General features: G+C 35.0%; 1 protein-coding gene across 1 annotated transcript in view; it reads right to left on the bottom strand.

The window, feature by feature from the left end:
- The window catches only part of EPHA3 (EPH receptor A3), a 404,569-nt gene that overhangs the window by 41,746 nt on the left and 341,249 nt on the right, over nucleotides 1–21,574 (bottom strand). The window contains exons 10-11 of the mRNA XM_068987994.1: nucleotides 16,722–16,847; nucleotides 9,563–9,748 (exon numbers count right to left, since the gene is read on the bottom strand). Of these exons, the coding sequence (XP_068844095.1) occupies nucleotides 9,563–9,748; nucleotides 16,722–16,847 (312 nt within the window). The remainder of the gene's footprint in view (nucleotides 1–9,562; nucleotides 9,749–16,721; nucleotides 16,848–21,574) is intronic.

Raw genomic sequence — 21,574 nt, 5'->3', positions numbered from 1 at the left:
GTTGCAATTAAAAAGAAAACTAGTTTTCAGTAGAAAATGAAACAAAAATTGGAGAAAGATTTATTTCCAGAAAAAGGGCCTATAACCTATATGATATGTAAATTAGCTTATTTGACATGGTTTTCCTCAAATCAAATGATGACACTTTCTTTACCCTAATTGCATATTATTTTAGCTGATATACAAAATCAAGTATTTCTGTCTCTAAGCCCAAGTAGAACCAAAAATTCCACAATTATTTACACTTTATACAGATATGTACAGAGCTATATACTAGGTGTTTTCTCTTGGGCTGGTTATTCAGAAGCAAGTAAATCAAAGTCCCTACATTCATGGATCTTACATGTAAATTGGCAAAACAATTAAGGCTAATAATTATAATCATTTTAATCCATATTCAATTAACACATTAACAGTTATAAAATCCACACTATCTTTAAAAGAAAAATAAAATTAAAATTGCTGTTGGTAGTACCTTATAATAACCATTTTAGAAATATGGGTCTTAAACACCATTAAACATTTTAACTAGCATTTAAATATCTTTATACATACTTCATTTGTATAAGTGCTAGTTTCACTATTTTATATATACTGACACTAATTATCATCATCCTCACTTTTTACATGAAAAAAACCCTGAAATATATAGAAGGTAATTAATTTAATGTCTCACAGCTAATAAGTTATAAAGCCAGAAGTTGCAACTTGAATATATTAACTATGCTGTTACTGTTGGAAATGTACACTGAGGAAAACATTGAATATATGAAAAAGCACTAGACAAATGCACAGAAGTGCTAAGTATGCTGATACTTAGATCTACAAATAGAATAAATCTTCAACTATAGGTAATAATTGAGGCAATTGTTGCATGTCAGTTCTACGGATCATTCTGAATTAAAAGAATAACGGAAGACTATAGCACTTAAAAAAAGTTATTACAGTAAAACATAACCCCAGTTTCAAAACCTACCCGTATTACCACAGCATAATTCACTTCCTTTATTGTTGCTTTCCTTATATACTGTTTTAAATATAAATGTCATGTTAGAAAAAAAAAAAAAAACACCTCACTTATTTTCCAAGTCCAGAAGACCTGAGTTAAGTTTTGACTAAGCATGAGAGACCTTGAACACAGAATAGATTTTTAACAAACATTCATGTACACATAATTGTAGAGCATGCATAATTTTTTTCATGTGTTTCTTCTTCATCATGGTTTGTTTGCCATATTGATGCCAGAAAATAGCTATCTTTCCTTGCTTTTCCTTTCATTAGTGAAACTCTTAATTCATACTGGTTGTGAAGTATGGCTCAGTATCAGGAAAATTATACTTACTACATTTAGTATGTGAATATGTCCCAAGATGTATGTCTTATTTATTTAGAGGTGAGGAAATTATTTAAATTCTATAAAATTTGTTAGATTTTCATATATATACAAATCAACTGACACAGTGATTTGTTGTCAATTAAGACTGATTTGGTCATGTATTTTGGGTAACATATCAGACATTATACATCTCTTGGTGTACCACTGATATAAACTTTTTTTAAGCTAAATATTAATAACATTTTCCACACTTTCAACAACAAGAAACAACCTCATAATGCCTGAAAAGTTATTTTAGTCAAAACCGTGAGCCTCCAGTCTTGCTTCTTCAAAATTTTAACTAAACTTTGATTTAACAATATTTAGGAAGAAAGAGAAAATTCAACAGTTTCTTGGAAACTTCTCTCTCTCCTGAACTGGTAAATCAAATATCTAAGGACTGATTCCAGAGAACTAACCTGAAGTGAAATAAATGAACAATCAAATGAATGAAAGCTTGCACATGCATGTTTTCCCTACTTCACAGTAAGTTTCTATGTTTCTTCCTTAACAAATTCTTAGATGAATAACATGCTCATGAAACTCAATGCAGCTCTTGAACATAGTCACAGATATATTGCTTCTTACAGTAAACTCTCAATTACAGTGGCCAGTTACTATATTTGTGTATTCTCCAGACCTCTGCTTATCACTCTTTTCCTTCTGGCTGCCAGCCCTATGACCATTTCATTTCTTGTTGGCATGTCTGGTAAAATGTTTGGCAAGGGAAATAAAAGTAGCTGAAAAATCAAACCAGTCAATTAAGCCAAAGCCCCATGACCATTCAGAAATCAGATCAGGCTGCATTTAGGTCTGTAATTTAGGTATTTGTAAACACATCAGTTCAGTTGGGCAAGTCTGAAAATGTGCTTTGCATCAAGTTCAAAGATTCAGCAAACCCAAATGTACAGACAAAAAGTAAACAGAATCACAAATATTCTACCTTGGAAAGCAGTATCCTCACTTACTTTTCTGTGATTTTGATTATGATAAACAGAGTAAAAGGAAAAGAAATGCAATAATGGTAAGAACTAGTTCTAACATGTGTTAAAAGTAGTTTAAGATTATTTATAAAATACCAGCTCATCTGCACATTATTCAATGTATTTCTATCAAAGTTTCCACATTCTTTCATGTGTATTTGGGTTTAGAAATGACATTACCAGCTTCTTCAAAAGCCACTGTCATTAACTTCCCCTCAGAGATCCTTAATAACATCTGAATACACATAAAAAATCAATACAATTATTGTTGTTTGGCTGAAATGAAACTCCATTAAGAATCAGCAAAATGAAACGTGCAGTGGAATTTTGCTTTTGTTCTTCAATTGACATGAGTATAGATAAAATCATGATCTTTCATAGTTAAAGGGTTAAGGGAAGCACAACAATGAGTTCATTTCCCCAGTGGCTCAGAGATATTACTAATAATTTTGTTTGCTGACAAAAGAAATGTAATTCAAAATATCTAAGAATTTCAAGTTCAGCACTATCTATTTCACCACCTTCTTAATCAAATATTCTACAAAAAGGCAGCAGGATAACGTGATAAATATATAGCCAGACATAGACTTTTTATTGTAGTTATCAACTAAATGTGGTTTTAGACTAAAATAGTTTCAATCAAACATAACGAGCATGTATAAATGATTTACATATTGCAAATTATTGAAATTTAATTCATTTCCATAGGAAATGTGATTAATTACTATTAAAAGTAATTGTGTCTTACAAACTCTGTCTTGCTTTCAAGACTTATACACACTCCAACACATACATGTGATTCACAATATCAAAGTCTGTGACCTTAGCAGTCAGTATTCAGTATTCATGTAATTAGAATCAGAGTGGAAGCAAAAGAGCATAAACAGGAGAAAGAAAATTGAAGAAAATTGACAAACTATGCCTCAGCATTCTTAGAAAGGATGATTTGAACCACCTTTGATTAGAAAGAAAATGTTTTGGTTATAGATTTCCATATACTATAACTAACCAACTGATAGAAATATTGTAATGAACTGAATTAGAATACTTTTCTACAGGTTTACCATTAAATCATATAAATACACATGACAATCTTTTCCAAATTCCATTTTAATCAAGATATTATTTATGTTAAGAATGATCCCTATTACACCCAACGGTCTGAGTTAACCATTGCAGGGACCAACTCTATTTTGTCTATAGTCCTAAACAAGAGTTCCAGATAGAACTGATCATACCAGATCTATTATTTCAGCTAAGGATAGTCTCTCTCTTCAAAATCAGGCTAACGAGTACTTTCTCCAACTCTTCCTTAACCAGTTCTACTCTTCACACCTCAAAAACTTTACATTCAGCTGATTAAAAATTTTAATGTATTTATGCTTAATGTGAAATGAAATTTAATACTTTTAAGAACAAGACCAATATTTCTACTCTTCCTTATTCCATTCAGAGCTGATTTGTCTAAGTAGAATAATGATTAATGAAAATAATAACTGGAATATTCTCAGTTTCATTTTATAAATTCAGCTTAGTTTTTCCCCCCTTTTTCAAACTTTCTGCATTTTACTTATTTTCTTGTCTAATTTCAAAAATTAAGACATTAGATCAAATGATAAACTGAAATGGTGATAGAGGTCTTGTTTCTACTTTGAAAGAAATGTTTTCTTGGTTTCATGGTGTTTGTAGGCTTGTTTTCTTTGTTTTGGAGGGGTTTATATACATTATCAGGCATGAATATTTCTATGCATAATATGTTAAGAAAAAAATTTAAATTAAAATGCTTATTTTTGCATCTACGGAGACTGGTTTTTTCTATTAATGTTGCATTCTTGAAATAAACTAACCTTGAGCATGATAAGGTATCTTTATTTAATACATTGCTAGTTATGATTTCATAATTATTCCAGTGTTATTAAAGTTTGGTTCATGTGTTATACTAATCTCTTATTTTCTTTTCTGATAATATTCCTGTATGGTTTGATATCAAGATATCACTATCTTTATGTGTACATTTTTTTCCCTTTCTGCAAGAATTTGTGTAAGACTAGAATTACTCAGTTGTGAAACAAGTGTACAGTTATATTTCTTCTTCCTTTAGGAGAGATATTGAAGATTTAAACTAGCACTCTGTATGAGGCAATATAAGCACATTCAACTCATGCTCTAACAAATTTTGTAAACTAAATATAATCTTTCAAAAACATCAAAGCCTATCCAATCTAAATGATTGGGGGAAATACACAGCAACATATTATTTTATAATTGTGGCCAATTCAATAGAGAGACATGAGTGGACACTGTTGAGCATATAGGGAAATTTTTTAGACATGTAAAAATAAGATTCCCTGTGTTATTTATTTTTCTTCTAATATATTGATTATAGATTTTCCTAGCTTGGTTGATATGGCCACTTAGAGATGTTTTCAACTCATATATCAAATTATAGTCACAAATGCATAGCTTGATTCATCAGTTTCTAAAATTTATGGTAACAAATTGCTTTTACAAATTATTAATAAAAAATATATAAACTATACATAGTCTATTAAAACTATGGCAAGGAGAGCAGTGTCCTTGAGACAAGTGCCAAAGAAGTTTTAGCAAGAGGGAAACAAGAAATAGAAATAATATGGCATAGTCACTAAAGAATGACAACTAATTCCAGTAATATTTCATTACCATATGTACAGAAAATGCAAGCAAATGATTGAGCTTTTGGTGTCCAGTGGACACCCAGACCAATATAGAAGTCTTTTCAATATGAGAAATCCTCTTAATCATCTGCCTAAGACTTTCCTCAATAATACAAGGTTACAGCCTGACCTGCCTCTTGAGAAACCTATATGCAGGTCAGAAAGCAACAGTTAGAACTGGACATGGAACAATAGACTGGTTCCAAGCAGGGTGTATATTGTCACCCTGCTTATTTAACTTACATGCAGAGTACATCATGAGAAATGCTGGGCTGGAAGAAGCACAAGCTGGAATCAAGATTGCCAGGAGAAATATCAATAATCTCAGATATGCAGATGACACCACCCTTATGGCAGAAGGTGAAGAGGAACTAAAAAGCCTCTTGATGAAAGTAAAAGAGGAGAGTGAAAAAGTTGGCTTAAAGCTCAACATTCAGAAAATGAAGATCATGGCATTTGGGCCCATCACTTCATGGCAGATAGATGGGGAAACAGTGGAAACAGTGTCAGACTTTATTCTTTTGGGCTCCAAAATCACTGCAGATGGTGACTTCAGCCATGAAATTAAAAGACGCTTACTCCTTGGAAGGAAAGTTATGACCAACCTAGATAGCATATTCAAAAGCACAGACATTAAGGTCTGTCTAGTCAAGGCTATGGTTTTTCCAGTAGTCATGTATGGATGTGAGAGTTGGACTGTGAAGAAAGCTGAGCACAGAAGAATTGATGCTTTTGAATTGTGGTGTTGGAGAAGACTCTTGAGAGTCCCTTGGACTGCAAGGAGATCCAACCCGTCTATTCTGAAGGAGATCAGCCCTGGGATTTCTTTGGAAGGAATGATGCTGAAGCTGAAACTGCAGTACTTTGGCCACCTCATGCGAAGAGTTGACTCATTGGAAAAGACTCTGATGCTGGGAGGGATTGGGGGCAGGAGGAGAAGGGGATGACAGAGGATGAGATGGTTGGATGGCATCACCGACTTGATGGACGTGAGTCTGAGTGAACTCCGGGAGTCGGTGATGGACAGGGGGGCCTGGCATGCTGCAATTCATGGGGTTGCAAAGACTCGGACACAACTGAGTGACTGAACTGAATTGAACAGCTAAGTTGCTTTATTACTTTTTAAATTTTAGAAAATAATCCATCCGCAAATAACAACATAAAACACATGTCATCCAACATGCTGCTGCTGCTGCTAAGTCACTTCAGTCGTGTCCAACTCTGTATGACCCCATAGACAGCAGCCCACCAGGTTCCCCAGTCCCTGGGATTCTTTAGGCAAGAACACTGGAGTGGGTTGCCATTTCCTTCTCCAATTCATCCAACATAATTCCTTCTATTTCACTATGTGAAAAGTGGCCAATGGAAAGTCTTCTTGGATGCAGTCTGAACATCTTTTGAATAATGGCGTGATGGCAGAAATATCAAACATTTGCTAAAAACAACTTCCATCATTTTGAACGTTGACTGAAATTGATAACACATGTTAGTACAAAGTTCTAAGCAAGACTGTGCCCCCAGCTTTCTGCTACTTTAAAGATCAGAGACTCTCTCACCTTCTCTTGTTTAAGATCATCAGGCTCAAAACCACACCATTAAAATTGTTTATAGCTCAGTTCAAATAAATGAAAATAAAATGATTGAATAAAGGGCTTTCTCTAACTTGAAAATGATACATTAGAGTAGATTTAAAGTATATAACTAATAGTCATAATAAAAATTATCTTTTTGAGCAAAGAAAGGAATTGCTCTCAATAATTTTCTTCTACACTCCCAGATGAACTAGTAAAATCTTTTCAAACTCAACCAGAAGTGATCATTTAGATTTGCATAGCTGTATTCCACTTAACAATATCTTCCTATGGAATCTCATTTGATCTTAAAAGGACGTGGAAATAGTAAAGCAGGACTGCTAATTCTGTGTTACAAGTGAACAGAGGGAGTCTGTTGGAGTGTTTTGATTTGTCAGAAATCTCACAGATCAGGAGAGCTGAATCAGAGCTTGATCTCTCACTCCCTGATTCTTAATCCAGATACCAATATGCTTTCTTTTCTTCTTGAAATACAATTTGTTCACTAAATTATAAACTCTGTATTTCTAGTTGTACGTATGTTTCTAAGCTTTGCAAATAGATTGTTTTAGCAATTATATATTCTTGGGAAAAAAAGAAAATGATAGGAGTGGATTAAATATTTTCTTTCAGTGACAAAACTGCCTTATTATTTCTATTTCCCCTCAGTTGTAATAGGGCACCAGACTTAGAGCTTTTAAATATGCCACTAAAGGAGTTCAAAATCGAATTCTAGGTTTGCAACTCTCTTACGTTTGCACTATATGAGATGATTGGGATTTATATAGTTAGATTTGGCAGTCTCTTGCATGCATATTTGACCAAGGAGATCTATCAAATTTAGAACTTTCACTCTAAGAATAAGGCAGTTGTAATTCATATTAGAATATTACAGACTTATACTTGAATAAAATGTTTAATGTATAATACCTGCAATTTTTTAAGGTCAATTTTTAAATGCATTTTTTCTTGTATTTCAATCTTGGGTTTTTTTAATGGTTTCTTTGCCAGATGACCATAATTCATATTTGATTATTATATTTTTATATAAGAAAACCTTCCACAATAATTATGGTTTAATTTTGCTTATCATTCAGTAAATAAACTTGTAGACAACAGCTAGCAAAACAAAACAGTATAATAATAACTTATTATACTGGAATGGCACCCCACTCCAGTACTCTTGCTTGGAAAATCCCATGGATGGAGGAGCCTGGTAGGCTACAGTCCATGGGGTCACGAAGAGTCAGATACAACTGACTGACTTCACTTTCACTTTTCACTTTCATGCATTGGAGAAGGAAATGGCAACCCACTCCAGTGTTCTTGCCTGGAGAATCCCAGGGACGGCGGAGCCTGGTGGGCTGCCGTCTATGGGGTCGCACAGAGTCGGACACGACTGAAGCAACTTAGCAGCAGTAGCAGCACACTGGAAACAAAAAAAACTGAGAATTTTGAAAATTGAGAGTGAAAAGAAAAATGGCTATATAAGTATGTAGTTTAATACCAGTGAGTTTCTTCTCACAATGGTCTCAAAATCTGAAGGACAACCACTTGGTGAGAATGATATGGGAGATTTAAAAGGTTAATCAACTATTAAAACCCCAGTGAGACATGATTATGTAATTCTAATATTAAGTAGGGTATTCTATAGATAAGGTCTTGCCCTGAAGAAAAGAATACTTAATAGAGTTTTCCAATCCTTAGTACTACAAACAGTATTTTCATTACTAATTTTTAAAAATTAAAAGAGATGTTTTCATCAGAAAATGTTTTAGTGTTACAACTAATGTAGCCTTGTTTTTATGAGTATAGAAGGAAAAATATGCTTCTAATAAGACAATATGGGCTTATAGTTTATGACTAAGTTCTTCTACATTGTTAAGTTCTTAACCCTGCTTACTATATTAAAAAACTCTAAAGGAAATCAAGGTATATTTCAATTATACCATGCTCTTGTGAATAAGGAATTGCCTTTTTAGTCACACTAAAATGAGACTAGGTATTAGTGCCATTTGAAAAGTGTTCCATGTAATGTTAAAGAAAAATATCATTATGAAAATTGTAATTTGTAATGTCTGTTGGTAACCATAGAATATGTAAATATGGTGCCAATGAATAACCCCCTAAAGGATGCCAAATTCTCTGCCATATGCTGTCTTTCACTTTAAGAAGTTTGTTGCCAATTTAATTCATTCTTCATTGTGTGCTCCAAAATCTGGAGAAAAAAATAAATTCCAGATCATTCTCAAGAGATTTTCATTGGGATTGTGGCCAAAAATCACATATCTGCCTCAAGGGATCCCTTTTGAGCCTGGCTGGAGAAGCTATCATGGAAATAAGTTCAGGTCTCCATCACAAGCTGTGAGCCAGAGCAGTCAAGAATCCATCTGGGACTGTAGATCAGAATTATTTGAAATCCACAGAGAACAAAGAAAAGGGCTTGGGTCTAATGTGATCCCAATCTTTACAGCTCAGAAGCATTCCCCAAACTCTCATAATTTTTCCAAAGCCAGGGGGGTAAAGATTTGGAAGCTTAAATGAAACTGGTGAACAATAATAGAAAAGGCAGCTATCTGGGAGTTCCCAGCAATTTCTGTCAAAACTGAGTCATTAGTTTTCCCTGCTACTCCACATAACGCAAGGTTCCACACAATTCACTTAACTATTTTTTTAACCCACATGTCTTAATATAGCCCAAGATTTAGCTCCTAAACTTTTTAAAGCTTTTTAAGATCTAGAATAGCACTGTCAATATAATACTAGTTAAATATATTTGATCTCTTGTCTATGTGTTAATCCTAAACTGTTCTGTTTTTATTGTCAAGACTAACAGAGACTAATGAAAATAAGACCCCAAATCTTAAATTATTAGGGCTTTGGGTTTAAATGACCTCTGGTCAACATATACATAATCAGTTTTATGACTTCACTTACTTTTAGTAACAACTCCCTCCAGTCGAATGATATTGGGATGGTCAAATTGTCCCATAATGCTTGCTTCGCCTAAGAAGTCTCTCCTTTGCTTTTCTGTGTAGCCCACTTTTAGGGTCTTGATGGCCACTGAAATCTCTTTTTTTGAAGGAAGTTTTAAACGGCCGCTGCACACCTCTCCAAATTCACCTGTTAGAATGCAGAAGAAAGCAACAAGAAAAGGCAAGGAATGATATTACAAAAATCATTAGTAGAGAGCAACTGTTTTCTCTCAGCAATTCAATTCAAAATATTTACACCCTTGACCTGCAAGATGTACACTCATAGACTTCCAAATTATTTTGGAAGATGGTAATCTGAGACTCCCTAAAAACCCTAGTCCATCCACATCCTGGTGATAAATGAACCTTGTGATAAGCTTCGTGTCTTCTGAAGTACTACATTGTGAATAATGAAATATGAAAGGATAAGAAGGAAGTTGGAAGCTGTGTCTATTAGACTTTCACTCCTTATTCTCATAGCCTCAAAATAATCAACAGAGCAGCACCAGTATAATGAGTTGAGCACTTGATTAAATTTGAGATGTTTCTCACCATTTTGTTTTCACCAAGAGGACCAACTTAACTACATATTTCTGCTTTCTGAAAGAAGGAGCAACAGAGGATAATATGGTTGGATGGCATCACCAACTCTACGGACATGAGTTTGAGAAAGCTCTGGAAGATTGTGAAGGACAGGGAAGCTGGCATGCTGCATTCTGTGCTGTTGCAAAGAGTTGGACATGTGTTAGCGACTGAACAGCAACAACAAGGCTGCCACAGTGATGGCCACTAAATAGTGTCAGATATGGAATGCGTCTAGTTCGTAAAAGAAATCCTAATGTTGTGTAACTAGATGGGTTTTGTACAACATTAAAAGTGATTTTTAATAGCAAATGAGATATTTTTCTGAAGAGGAAAATTACATGATCAATTTTTAGGCCTTTTGTGGAATGGAAAAACATTTTTGGTCCAGCCCTCTTGCTGTGAGTTTTTACACAAGCCCAAGGTGTCAAGAAGTGAGATGCTTCTTCTCTATTTTTCATCCAAGTAAATCCTTCTCTTCACAAAGCAGCAGGCTGTCCTATTGATTTACCAACCACATCCCTAAAAATGACTTCCCCAGATTTGAATCTTGCTCAGGAATCCAGTTTTGCCAACTGTTTTCACAACAATGACTTAGGCTGTAACTTGTTAAAGTCAGTTAATGTCCAAAAGCAGTTATTCATACATTTATTTAATAAATGCTCATCAGTTGGCAACAGTGTGACAGAAACTATGACAGAAAACACATAGCTATAATGCTAATAAAGGCAGATCTAATTTCTTTCCCTCAAGAAAGCATACAGAAAATAGCAATATCTGCAGCTAGTGTGTTTTTAGGATCATAGGGAGAGCTGGGGCAGAACTTGAGAACATTTAATGATCTTTTTTAAATCAAAGGAAGAATGTGCTGTTATAGATGCATGAACATTAGGAGAAGTCAGGAAGAGTTTCTTTATTTAGAACATTGCTAACTCCCATGCACTTTTTATAAACACTAATTTTGGATAAACAATAAGGAGACATTCATAATGAATTTTCACATTCTGAAATAAAGTTCTGCCATTATCATGTATCAACATGGTGTCATGGATCGTGTTTTAAATTTGGATATCATGATTATTTATTTTAAATGACAAGACACTTACTTGATAGGACAGATAGTACAGAACTGTAACATAGTCTATGCATTCTGAAGCCAGATTGTCTAGGGTCTAATTTTGCATTTGTCACTTACTATCTGCGTGATTTTGAGTGACTGTGATTCTATGCCTTTGTCTCTTTATCTGTAACATAGGGACACCAATTATTTTCTACTTCATAAAATTTTGGTACAGTTAAAGGAATTAAAATATGAAAAGCACTTAGGAGGGAGACAGAAACATAAGTGCCATCTGAGTGTTGTTTACTATTTCTTCTTTGAGTACAAACATAGTATAAGAAAGATGAATTATCTATCTCTTAAGAGTTAACTCAAAGTGAGGAATAAATATAAAAGTTCTTTTTAAAATGTCAAATTCTGTTAATGTAAGAAGAGATGGTTGTGATGATGATGGTGATAACATGTTTAATGTCCTATTGGACAAGTATTTGTAAAGAAAAGTATATTCTGAAAGTACCTCACTAGGGAAGTCAGAGGGGAAGACTTTGAATTTCAAGAGGCCCAATTAGTGTTTTTTCCCTTGTTAATGGGATGTGGACACTTTCTGGATTTCAAAATCCAGAAAGTGGTGTTTCAGTAGTGCTAATATTTAAAAAAAAATCATAAAATTTAGAAATGTGCTTATTTCACCTGATGAATACCAGAAGCTGTGACAAATACAGTATACACATGTGTGTGTGTTAGTCACTCCGTCGTGCCCGGCTCTTTGCAACCCTATGGACTCTAGCTCACCAGGCTCTTCTGGACACATGGAATTCTCCAGGCAAGAATATTGGAGTGGATTGGGTTGCCATTTCCTTCTCCAGGGGATCTTCCCAACTCAGAGATTGAACCCAGATCTCCTGCATGGCAGGCAGATTCTTTACATTCTGAGCCACCAGGAAAGCCCACACTAGACATAGAATGTTAAATTTTAATTCAATTCTCTTTATAAGAACTGTTCTTGAAAGAATAGTGTTGAAAAAATCAACAAAGACTGGGCAAATGGAATAAATGCCTGATTTTTCCATCTAATCAAGTTTTACACGATCTTATTCAATTAGATTTGTACCCATAAGGAAAAAAAAAAGTAGATTATATTATTTCTAAATAAAAACACAGCTACAAGATTATTTGAGAAGATACTTTTGATTTCTTAAAGTATCAATTAAGTGCATCACTGTGTATTTGCTCTTTAAAATAAAATATATTTTAAGAGAATGCGCAGAATGTATTTTGATTTAAGGTGCACAATGCACAATTGCTCAACATAAAATTTCTTATACTAATTTATTTAAAACAGGAAAAAATGCACTTGTGTTTAAGCAAAAAGACCCTCTGCATTACCTCAAAATCCATTCTCCTTCCATTGTTTTACTAAAAACATAATAAAAATACATATTGAACAATACTGTTATATAAGCTAAACACTATACATGAATTATCTCAGTTAAAAAAAAAATTCTTAGAAGGCACTACTGTGATCAGTAGTGTCTAGCATAGCAGAAGGCAATGGCACCCCACTCCAGTGCTCTTGCCTGGAAAATCCCATGGGCGGAGCAGCCTGGTAGGCTGCAGTCCATGGGGTCATGAAGAGTCGGACACGACTGAGCAACTTCACTTTTCACTTTCATGCATTGGAGAAGGCAATGGCACCCCATTCCAGTGCTCTTGCCTGGAAAATCCCATGGGCGGAGCAGCCTGGTAGGCTGCAGTCCATGGGGTCATGAAGAGTCGGACACGACTGAGCAACTTCACTTTTCACTTTCATGCATTGGAGAAGGAAATGGCAACCCACTCCAGTGTTCTTGCCTGGAGAATCCCAGGGACGGGGAGCCTGGTGGGCTGCCATCTGTGGGGTCGCAGAGAGTTGGACACGACTGAAGTGACTTAGCAGCAGTGTCTAGCATAGACTTTGAAGTTGAAAAGCGCAAGATTCAATGTGACCCTGGGCCATTCAAATTTTCAGCTTCTGTTTCCTCATCTGGTGAAATGGTAATAATATCTATTTAAAAGTCTAATAAAATTAAACCATGTGAATGCCTAACACAGTATGCTGCTGCTGCTGCTAAGTCACTTCAGTCGTGTCCAACTCTGTGTGACCCCATAGACGGCGGCCCACCAGGCTCCCCCATCCCTGGGATTCTCCAGGCAAGAACACTGGAGTGGGTTGCCATTTCCTTCTCCAATGCATGAAAGTGAAAAGTGAAAATGAAGTTGCTCAGTCATGTCCGACTAGTAGCGACCCCATGGACTGCAGCCTACCAGGCTCCTCTGTCCATGGGATTTTCCAGGCAAGAGTACTGGAGGAATTATATATTTTCAACCTATAGAAAACTTTGGATTGAGGGATAAAATTAGGAATTCTAGTCATTATAAATTCCTCACTAAAAAAATTATACTACTTTGAGAAAATTAACTTATGCCTCAGTTTTAATTTTGTAATCTGCAATATGGTTATAATTCTTCTGGTTATTAAATGCATAAATGAAAGTTTCTATTAAATCTATTTCTTTGTATGAAATTCTTGACCTAAAACTAAAATTTGTCCACATAGCCTTCCTGTATATTTAATTGACTATAAAAATTCTTTGATTGAATAATATATTCAGCTCTTTAATAGTGGAAGATAGCTGCTAAATCCATCTATCATGATTACTAATTTTTGTGAACAGCATTATTTTAAAAATTTAGAAAGGTATAGAGAGTGGTTTAGAGTATAGATGAAAGGAGATTGGTCGTAAGTGAAGTTGTTGCAGAAATGGGTATGTGCGGTTCATTATGGTGGGCTTCCCTGGTGGCTCAGACAATAAAGAGTCTGCCTGCAATGCAGAAGGCCTGGGTTCCATCCCTGAGTAGGAAAGATCCCCTGGAGAAGGGAATGGCAACCCACTCCATTATTTTTGCCTGGAGAGTTCCATGGACAGAGGAGCCTGGTGAGCCATAGTCCGTGGGGTCACAAAGAGTCAGAAAAGACTGAGTGACTAACACTTTCACTTCAGGTTCATTATACTGTTATACAATTTAATCTATGTAGACATTTAAAATATTACAAAACAAAATATTTTAAACATTATAGCTTTCAAAATCTTGGTTTCATATTCTATTTTGGTAATGACAAATCATTTAAAGCCTAATCAAGACAGACTAGAATTCAGAGTGTATATTATAAAGAAATCTTCCAGGAGAAGCATAATATACCTTGAAGATATATATATATTTGCAAATAAAACGGACAGTTTTATAGCTCTTATGTGGCAGATGAGACTATTGGGTGCAAAATACTGAAAATGGGATATATCTCTAATTTTTTGCAAATATGCTTGAAGAGAAATCAAAGAAGATCTTCTCTAATCTTTAATGGGCATCAGAGATTATTAAGTGATTTAGTACAGATAGCCTTTCCCTTTGTCTTATTGATCAGAGACCATTTTTAATGAGAATGTTTTATCTCACCCTACCGTGTTCTAGGTATCTAGCTTTGTCAATAATACTTGTATGTATATGGGAGTCCTTGGTGGCTCAGATGGTAAAGAATTTGCCTGCAATATGGGAGACCTGTGTTCGATCTCTGGGTCAAGAAGATCCCCAGGAGAAGGGAATGGCAACCCACTCTGGTATTCATGCCTGGAGAATTCCATGGATGGAAGATCCTGACGGGCTACAGTCCTTGGGGTTGGAAAGAATAGGACACGGCTGAGTGACTAACACAGGCACACACTGTGTTCTAGATATCTGACTTTGTCAATAACATCTGTATATATAAATTTCTGTTAATGCAGAAGGCCCCAAATCTCAAGGTTGCAATATGTCTGGCCTTATGGACATTGGCTGACCATGAGTAGATTTGCCTTCTCTCATCACATTCTCCAGCGGAGGGTGCTTCACATGCTATTGCAGCTTCCATGCTGGAGAACAGTGCACTCTTGTGGGGCAACATTAAAACCAGCAGGACAAAACCCCTCTGCACTATGGAGCAGTTGAAGAAGCAGAACTATACAAATGAAAGAGAGTAATAAATATATATCTGGATTAATTTTGGCTGGATTAACATAGATGTACAGTGAGTGTGTATGTTCTTAAGTCTTAGATTGTGAAAAAAGAAGTACTTACTCTTGTTTCCTTTTATGAACTGATGGTTTCATACTACCCACACATGTGAGTTTTAGGAGTGTATAACATTAAAAAAAAATAGAAGAGACATTTACTAAATTGTTTATTTAGATAATATGTGAATCACTCAGATTATCCTGCCTGAATAATAAATACTATTTGAATTCTAAATATTTCTTCAGTGCAGAGAAAAAGAAACAGAAAATTATATTTACATGTGCACAAAAAAGCATCAGTCATATATAGTATTTGCAGAAAATGTGATCTGATATGGTATGCATAATTCAGAGAATTCCTTTTTTCAGTCTTTCACTCTATTTCCCACATCAACATAACTAGTTTGTTTTTAAAGTAATATTGGAGAATGAGGTGATGTGTGTAATTATTGTACAGTGTTGTTTATTTTTCTTCTGAGTAGTAGTTTTATTCAAATAGACACTGCATATATTATGAATGCCATAAATTTACATATAACTGTATAAAACATTGTTATTTCATAAATATCTATAATTTTTGAATATATGAAACTGCAATTTGGAGGAAATGGCAACCCACTCCAGTGTTCTTGCCTGGAGAATCCCAGGGACCGGGGAGCTTGGTGGGCTGCCGTCTATGGGGCCGCACAGAGTCGGACACGACTGAAGCGACTTAGCAGCAGCAGCAGCTGCAATTAATAATTACTCCATAGGTGTTAATGAATTTATGATTGAGCAAATTAATTATTAGAACAAAAATTAATCTATATAGAAACAAACTTCAACACAAATAATTTATGACTATATCGTGTTACAGGCAGGCATTAAAATGGAGCACTTCATATTATTTAAACTATTCTGTCAATACAGTTTTGATGGAATTTATATAAAATACATCATTTTTAAATTTAATTTCGTGTTGCCTAATTCCAAAGAAGAGTCAAAAATTACTTTTTTTCCTACAAATCAAAATTTTTCACTTAGTAAGCTAGTTTAAAGAAAGACACGCTTTTATCCCATGCTTCCCATTTAGCCAGATAGACTTTGTGACACATGATCAGCATAGCCGTGGGGGAGACTGAGCTGCTGTGGCTGCCGCCTCTGAAACTCAAAAAATAAAAAGCTGGCCGTAACCTGTAAGTCTGGTACCTTCGAAATCATTCCATTCCATTAAATACTCCTGCATTTGTTTACTGCTTGCCTTTCATCATGAAATCAGAAAATGTCCCTTTTCAAAGCAGTATATCTGGACCTGAGAGTGTGAGCAATCAATCTCAGGCAGCATTCTTATGCATAGCTGTAAAGTCGTAATTAACATACTAGGTTGGCATGAGGATTACTGGGGTGCTTACCTGCTCCAACAACTTTGTCAATGGATATGTTGGTGGCATCTAATTCCTTAGCAAATTCATGAACTGCTTGGGTAGGGTCCTCATATGTGTGTGGGTCAACGTAAGTCCTGAGACCTGGAAGTTTTACTGTTTAAAGAAAGGAAGAAAGGCATTACTGTAGCTAGAAATATAAAACCTTTACTGAGAAAGTTTTATCATAACATTATTAGTTTAAAAAAAAATTCCCATGATATTAAATTTCATCAACCTTTGATTTATTCACAGACATTATCAGACAGAAAATTTAGATTAAATAAGTTGAACACTTTAAGAAAAAAAGTTCCTTGTAATGAAACAGAGAGAGGAGTTTTCTCTTTAAAATCAGTAGAAGGAAAATGAGGGGGTTCTTAAGAAGAGAAGAATGGTTTAGAATTTAGTCTGCCCAGCAATGACTACCCATAACAAGAGTGAGTGAATGCCTTCACACTATCACACATGTCTGATTCAACAAAGTGAAATAACTAAATATTTATTATAGTATTACATGTGACAATAAAGGAAAGTTTGTGAAATACTTTCATAAGGTGGGATAGCTGCTGTAATTATAGATAAATTAATTAGAGGATATAAAATAACATGTTTTTTGTCTGACACTGTTCTGCTATTACTAACAGTCATTCAAAATTCTCCACTTCAATTATAGATCTAAATTAAACTGTGAGTATGTGTATATATGGGCTTCCTTGGTGGGTCAATGGTAAAGAATCCACTTGCCAATGCAGGAGACACAGGAGACCATGGGTTCAGTCCCTGAATGGAGAAGATCCCTGGAAGAAGAAATGTCAACCCACTCTAGTATTCTTGTCTGGAAAATCCCACAGATAGAGGAGCTTGGAGGGCTACAGTCCATGGGGTCACAGAGTCAGACATGACTGAGTACACAAGAGATAGAGCATCAGTTAACTGAAATCTTACTGTGTGGGGCTTTTCAACATGCGTCTATGCTAAGTCACTTCAGTTGTGTCCGATTGTTTGCGACCCTGCGGATCATAGCCCAGCAGGCTCCTCTATCCACGGGGTTCTCCAAGCAAGAACACTGGAGTGGGTTGCCATGTCCTCCTCAAGGGGATCTTCCTGAGCCAGGAATCAAACCCACATCTCTAAGTTTTCCTTAACTGGCAGGCGGGTTCTTTACTACTAGGGTCACCTGGGGAGGTGACCACCCAGCTTTTCAATATAGTTAGAGGCAATACAATTATTGTCTATAAGTTTAATAATGGTGCCAAAGAGCTAAATTCCAAACATAAATCATACTTATAGCTTATCAAATATAAACTTTCTTCATAGTTTAATCATTTTGAAGGTAGAAAATATTCACAATGTTCCAAATTAAAATTGCATAGACAAAAGATATAGGGGAATCATTTTGAATTTAATTTAATTTTAATGAAATTTCTATCATTTAGAAAAATAATTCACATTAGAAACAATTTGGAATGTTCAAGAAACTTTCTCTGAAAACTTTCTCTAAAATGGAAGCCTAAAATCTATTAAAGTACATAACACTAATGCTTTAACATTAAATAATAATATAATAAACTCCCACACTTTATGAACCAATATAACTGACTTTGATTTTAATTTTAGTAACATTGGTAAAATTATTTTAGCTAGGAAAGTGGACACTTTTTCTCTTATCACACTATATTATTGAAAGATTTTTTTTAACATCCTAAATTAGCAAATAAAATCAGACATTGTCTTTTCTGATACCACATTTTAGTACAAAAATCCTAATGGCAAAATCACACCTGAACATTCTGGAATTTCTGAAGGTTTCTTTGAGTCAGTTTGGTAGTCCACATGAAACAGGTGTAGGGACTGTCATGACAGCAATTGTTCCAGAGAGCCTTCAGCACAATGGCTGTTCAGCCAATGAGTCCAGTATTTCAGAATTAAGATTAAGAAATGATTAGTTTGCTAATCCACAGGATGACTCTGTGAATGCCATGTTATATCACATAATAATTTATGTTCCTGGGAAACTTCCATAGACATTTTGAGTAAAGAAATATAAAGCATAAGAATAAATGGATTATAAGAGAAATGGTGACTGGGAGAGACTGGAGGTAAAAACTATTTTCCTCAGCCTCTTCTCCAGATGCTGTTGAAGCAACAGGATAGGTATGAAAGGTGAGGGAGCACATGGAGAATTGAGCAGAAGATGGGTTAGTGACCCTCCTTCCTCTGCCTGGTGTTGACCCCACCGCTGGAAAAGGGCAACCACTCTCCATCCAGGGGCAGAGTGTTGATAATTGAGATGACACTCATAACTAGGGAGTCAACATTCACAAAAAAGGAGAAATAGTAAGTTTTTTGCCCTTGCTCTGGGCAAACTGTGAGTGGAGTTGCTTTGAAGTAAGAACTCTACTTTTCTGCAGTATAAAGAACATACGAGGCATAAGAGGAGGAAAGCTCTGAAAAATATGCTTTTCAAGTGCCTAGCATTGAGTGCCTGTGATCGTAGTTATTTCCCAGAAAATGACAGAGCCTATTGCCATTATTAGTAACTTCATGTTAAGAAGGTTTATTCACAAATAGAAATATTCTTCGGTTTCCTGGAGACAGAATTTGAACTCAAAAATGCCCATTTCTTTGGAGCTCACACATCAGCTTGCATGCTTCTGCTGCTATTATAAACATTATTGCTTCCTATACAAATAGACACTCTTTAGTACAGTGGTCTACTATTATTTATTATTACACTAGAACTATTTCTACATTATCAATACTAAAACATTTTACTGTTAAAACAAGCAACTGGATTTTCTTGCTTTGGGGTAAGGAAAACAGTAAAAGTAACCGAAGATTTAGTAAAAGATGTCAGGAAATGAAGTCTTCTTAGAAACTTTCTGTATAGTCATTTTGGTTACATTTTAAAGAAGACACATTAAATGGAGGCTAGAATATGGGACCATCCCGTTTTGATTTTCCCGCTAGTCATTTTAAGTTTGGGGACTAGTAAAGTAAGAAAATCTGGCATTCCCTTTCAAGGGAAATAGTAGCATTTTAAAAAATTACATGAAAAATATTTTTCTTTCTAGTATACAGTTATAAATATTCCATCTTGCTGAATTTAAGGAAATCAACTTGGGAGATATTTACTGGCAAAATATGGATAGGGGGCTAAGGGATACAAATTACTGCATATGAATTAGGTAAGCAACAAAAATATATTGTTTAGCATAGAAACATAGTTATGGCCATTTACTCATAGTAACTTTTAATGGCATATGGTCTGTAAAAATCCTGAATAACTATGCTGCACATGTGAAATTAATATTGTAAATCAACTATAGATAAATTTAAAGATGGAATTACAAAGAAGATTTTAAAATGAATTGTTAGGAAGCATGTCTCAAACATTTTAAATAAGCACCAGCTTTAAACAGTCTTGAAAGTGTGCTTAAGAGTTACCATTCCATTCCTGTCAACCCTAGAGAGTATCCATATTACTAAATACTCTAAAAATTAAATAGTCATTCCTGTATAAAATCAATCAAATTCTTCGTGATTGATTAAAATCAAGTAAATGGCTTTTCTATCCACATGACATTTAGAGAAACAATACAAATATAAACACATACACACACATCTCCAAGAAAAATGGCCTGTTCACCATGGGAGCTCTGGCTGCTGATTTTTAACTGCCATCCCCAGAGGTTTCAAGAATCAGGGGATTCAGGATGCAAGCGCATAATCCCTTCACACCAATAATTAAGGGCAACACACAGAGTAACTGGGCTGTGTCAAGAAAACCAGATAATAAACACATGCACACGTGTTAAGCTGCACTACTTTACAGCTCGTTCTGTGCAAACACAGTAATTTACATTTCCATTTTACCAGCATGAGTTGCCCTAAGGATAGCAAAAAAGTAAAAAGGCCCAGGCAGAGAGGGCAAGGGGACAGGATCTTAGGAGGTGAAACACATTTCTTTCCTTTTGAAGCAATATTATAGGATTTGTAACAAGGCTGGAGGGAATGGTTCATAGCTAGAGCTTTTCAAAGTAATACCAAATAAATGGTCTGAAATAAACCAGCTGTAGCATTAAGACACAGAAAGTTTATGACAGGCATATAAGTTACTTTATGTCCTTAAAGCTAGGGCAAAACACATTTCGTTTTTGTTTGGCTATCATAAGTATATTGTGCATTTGAAGAAAATTAAAGCTTCAGCAAACTCCACCATAAAAACCAACAGCTAAAGCAGATTGGAGTCATAGAGGAACCTGCTTAAAATTGGCACACAGAAATTTATCAATGCTTCAAGTTTATGAGATTTATAATTCCTATATAAAGAACCAGATCAGTATGGCCTGCTCTAAAGACAGTATTTACATCCATTGTCCAACTCAGATTAAGATCAACCTAATCCACAGGAGTGCAACTGCTTTGACTAATTTATGCATGGTGAATGTGATGCAGTGTTTTGTGGGATCATGAAGGAAAAGCTAGATAAATATCCTGTAACTTGTTCATGAACTCTTTAAAAACTTTTGAGTTGCAAACCTAACTACTCTGGATTGAGATATTGATATTATATTATTGATATTGATTTTTTTGTGAATTATTCTATAATGAGATAGAAAAATCAAACAATGCTCTCTGTAAACTCTGCCTTTCTGTCCATCCTACTTTAACTTACATTTTGGAAAACAATTCTTTTTTTAAATCTACTAAATGCTTCCTGCATGGTAACAACAGGTCATCAAGTTTTTACTGTAAAGTTACAACCTTTAGATGGAAGTTCAATGACTGATAGGAAGTATCACGTTGAACTGAAAGCATTTATAGAAGGCAACAGTGAATGC

The sequence above is a fragment of the Capricornis sumatraensis genome, chromosome 1 (genome assembly GCF_032405125.1).
Source record: "Capricornis sumatraensis isolate serow.1 chromosome 1, serow.2, whole genome shotgun sequence".
In the NCBI taxonomy this organism is placed as follows: Eukaryota; Metazoa; Chordata; class Mammalia; order Artiodactyla; family Bovidae; genus Capricornis; species Capricornis sumatraensis.
This window is presented reverse-complemented; position numbering and strand designations above follow the sequence as displayed.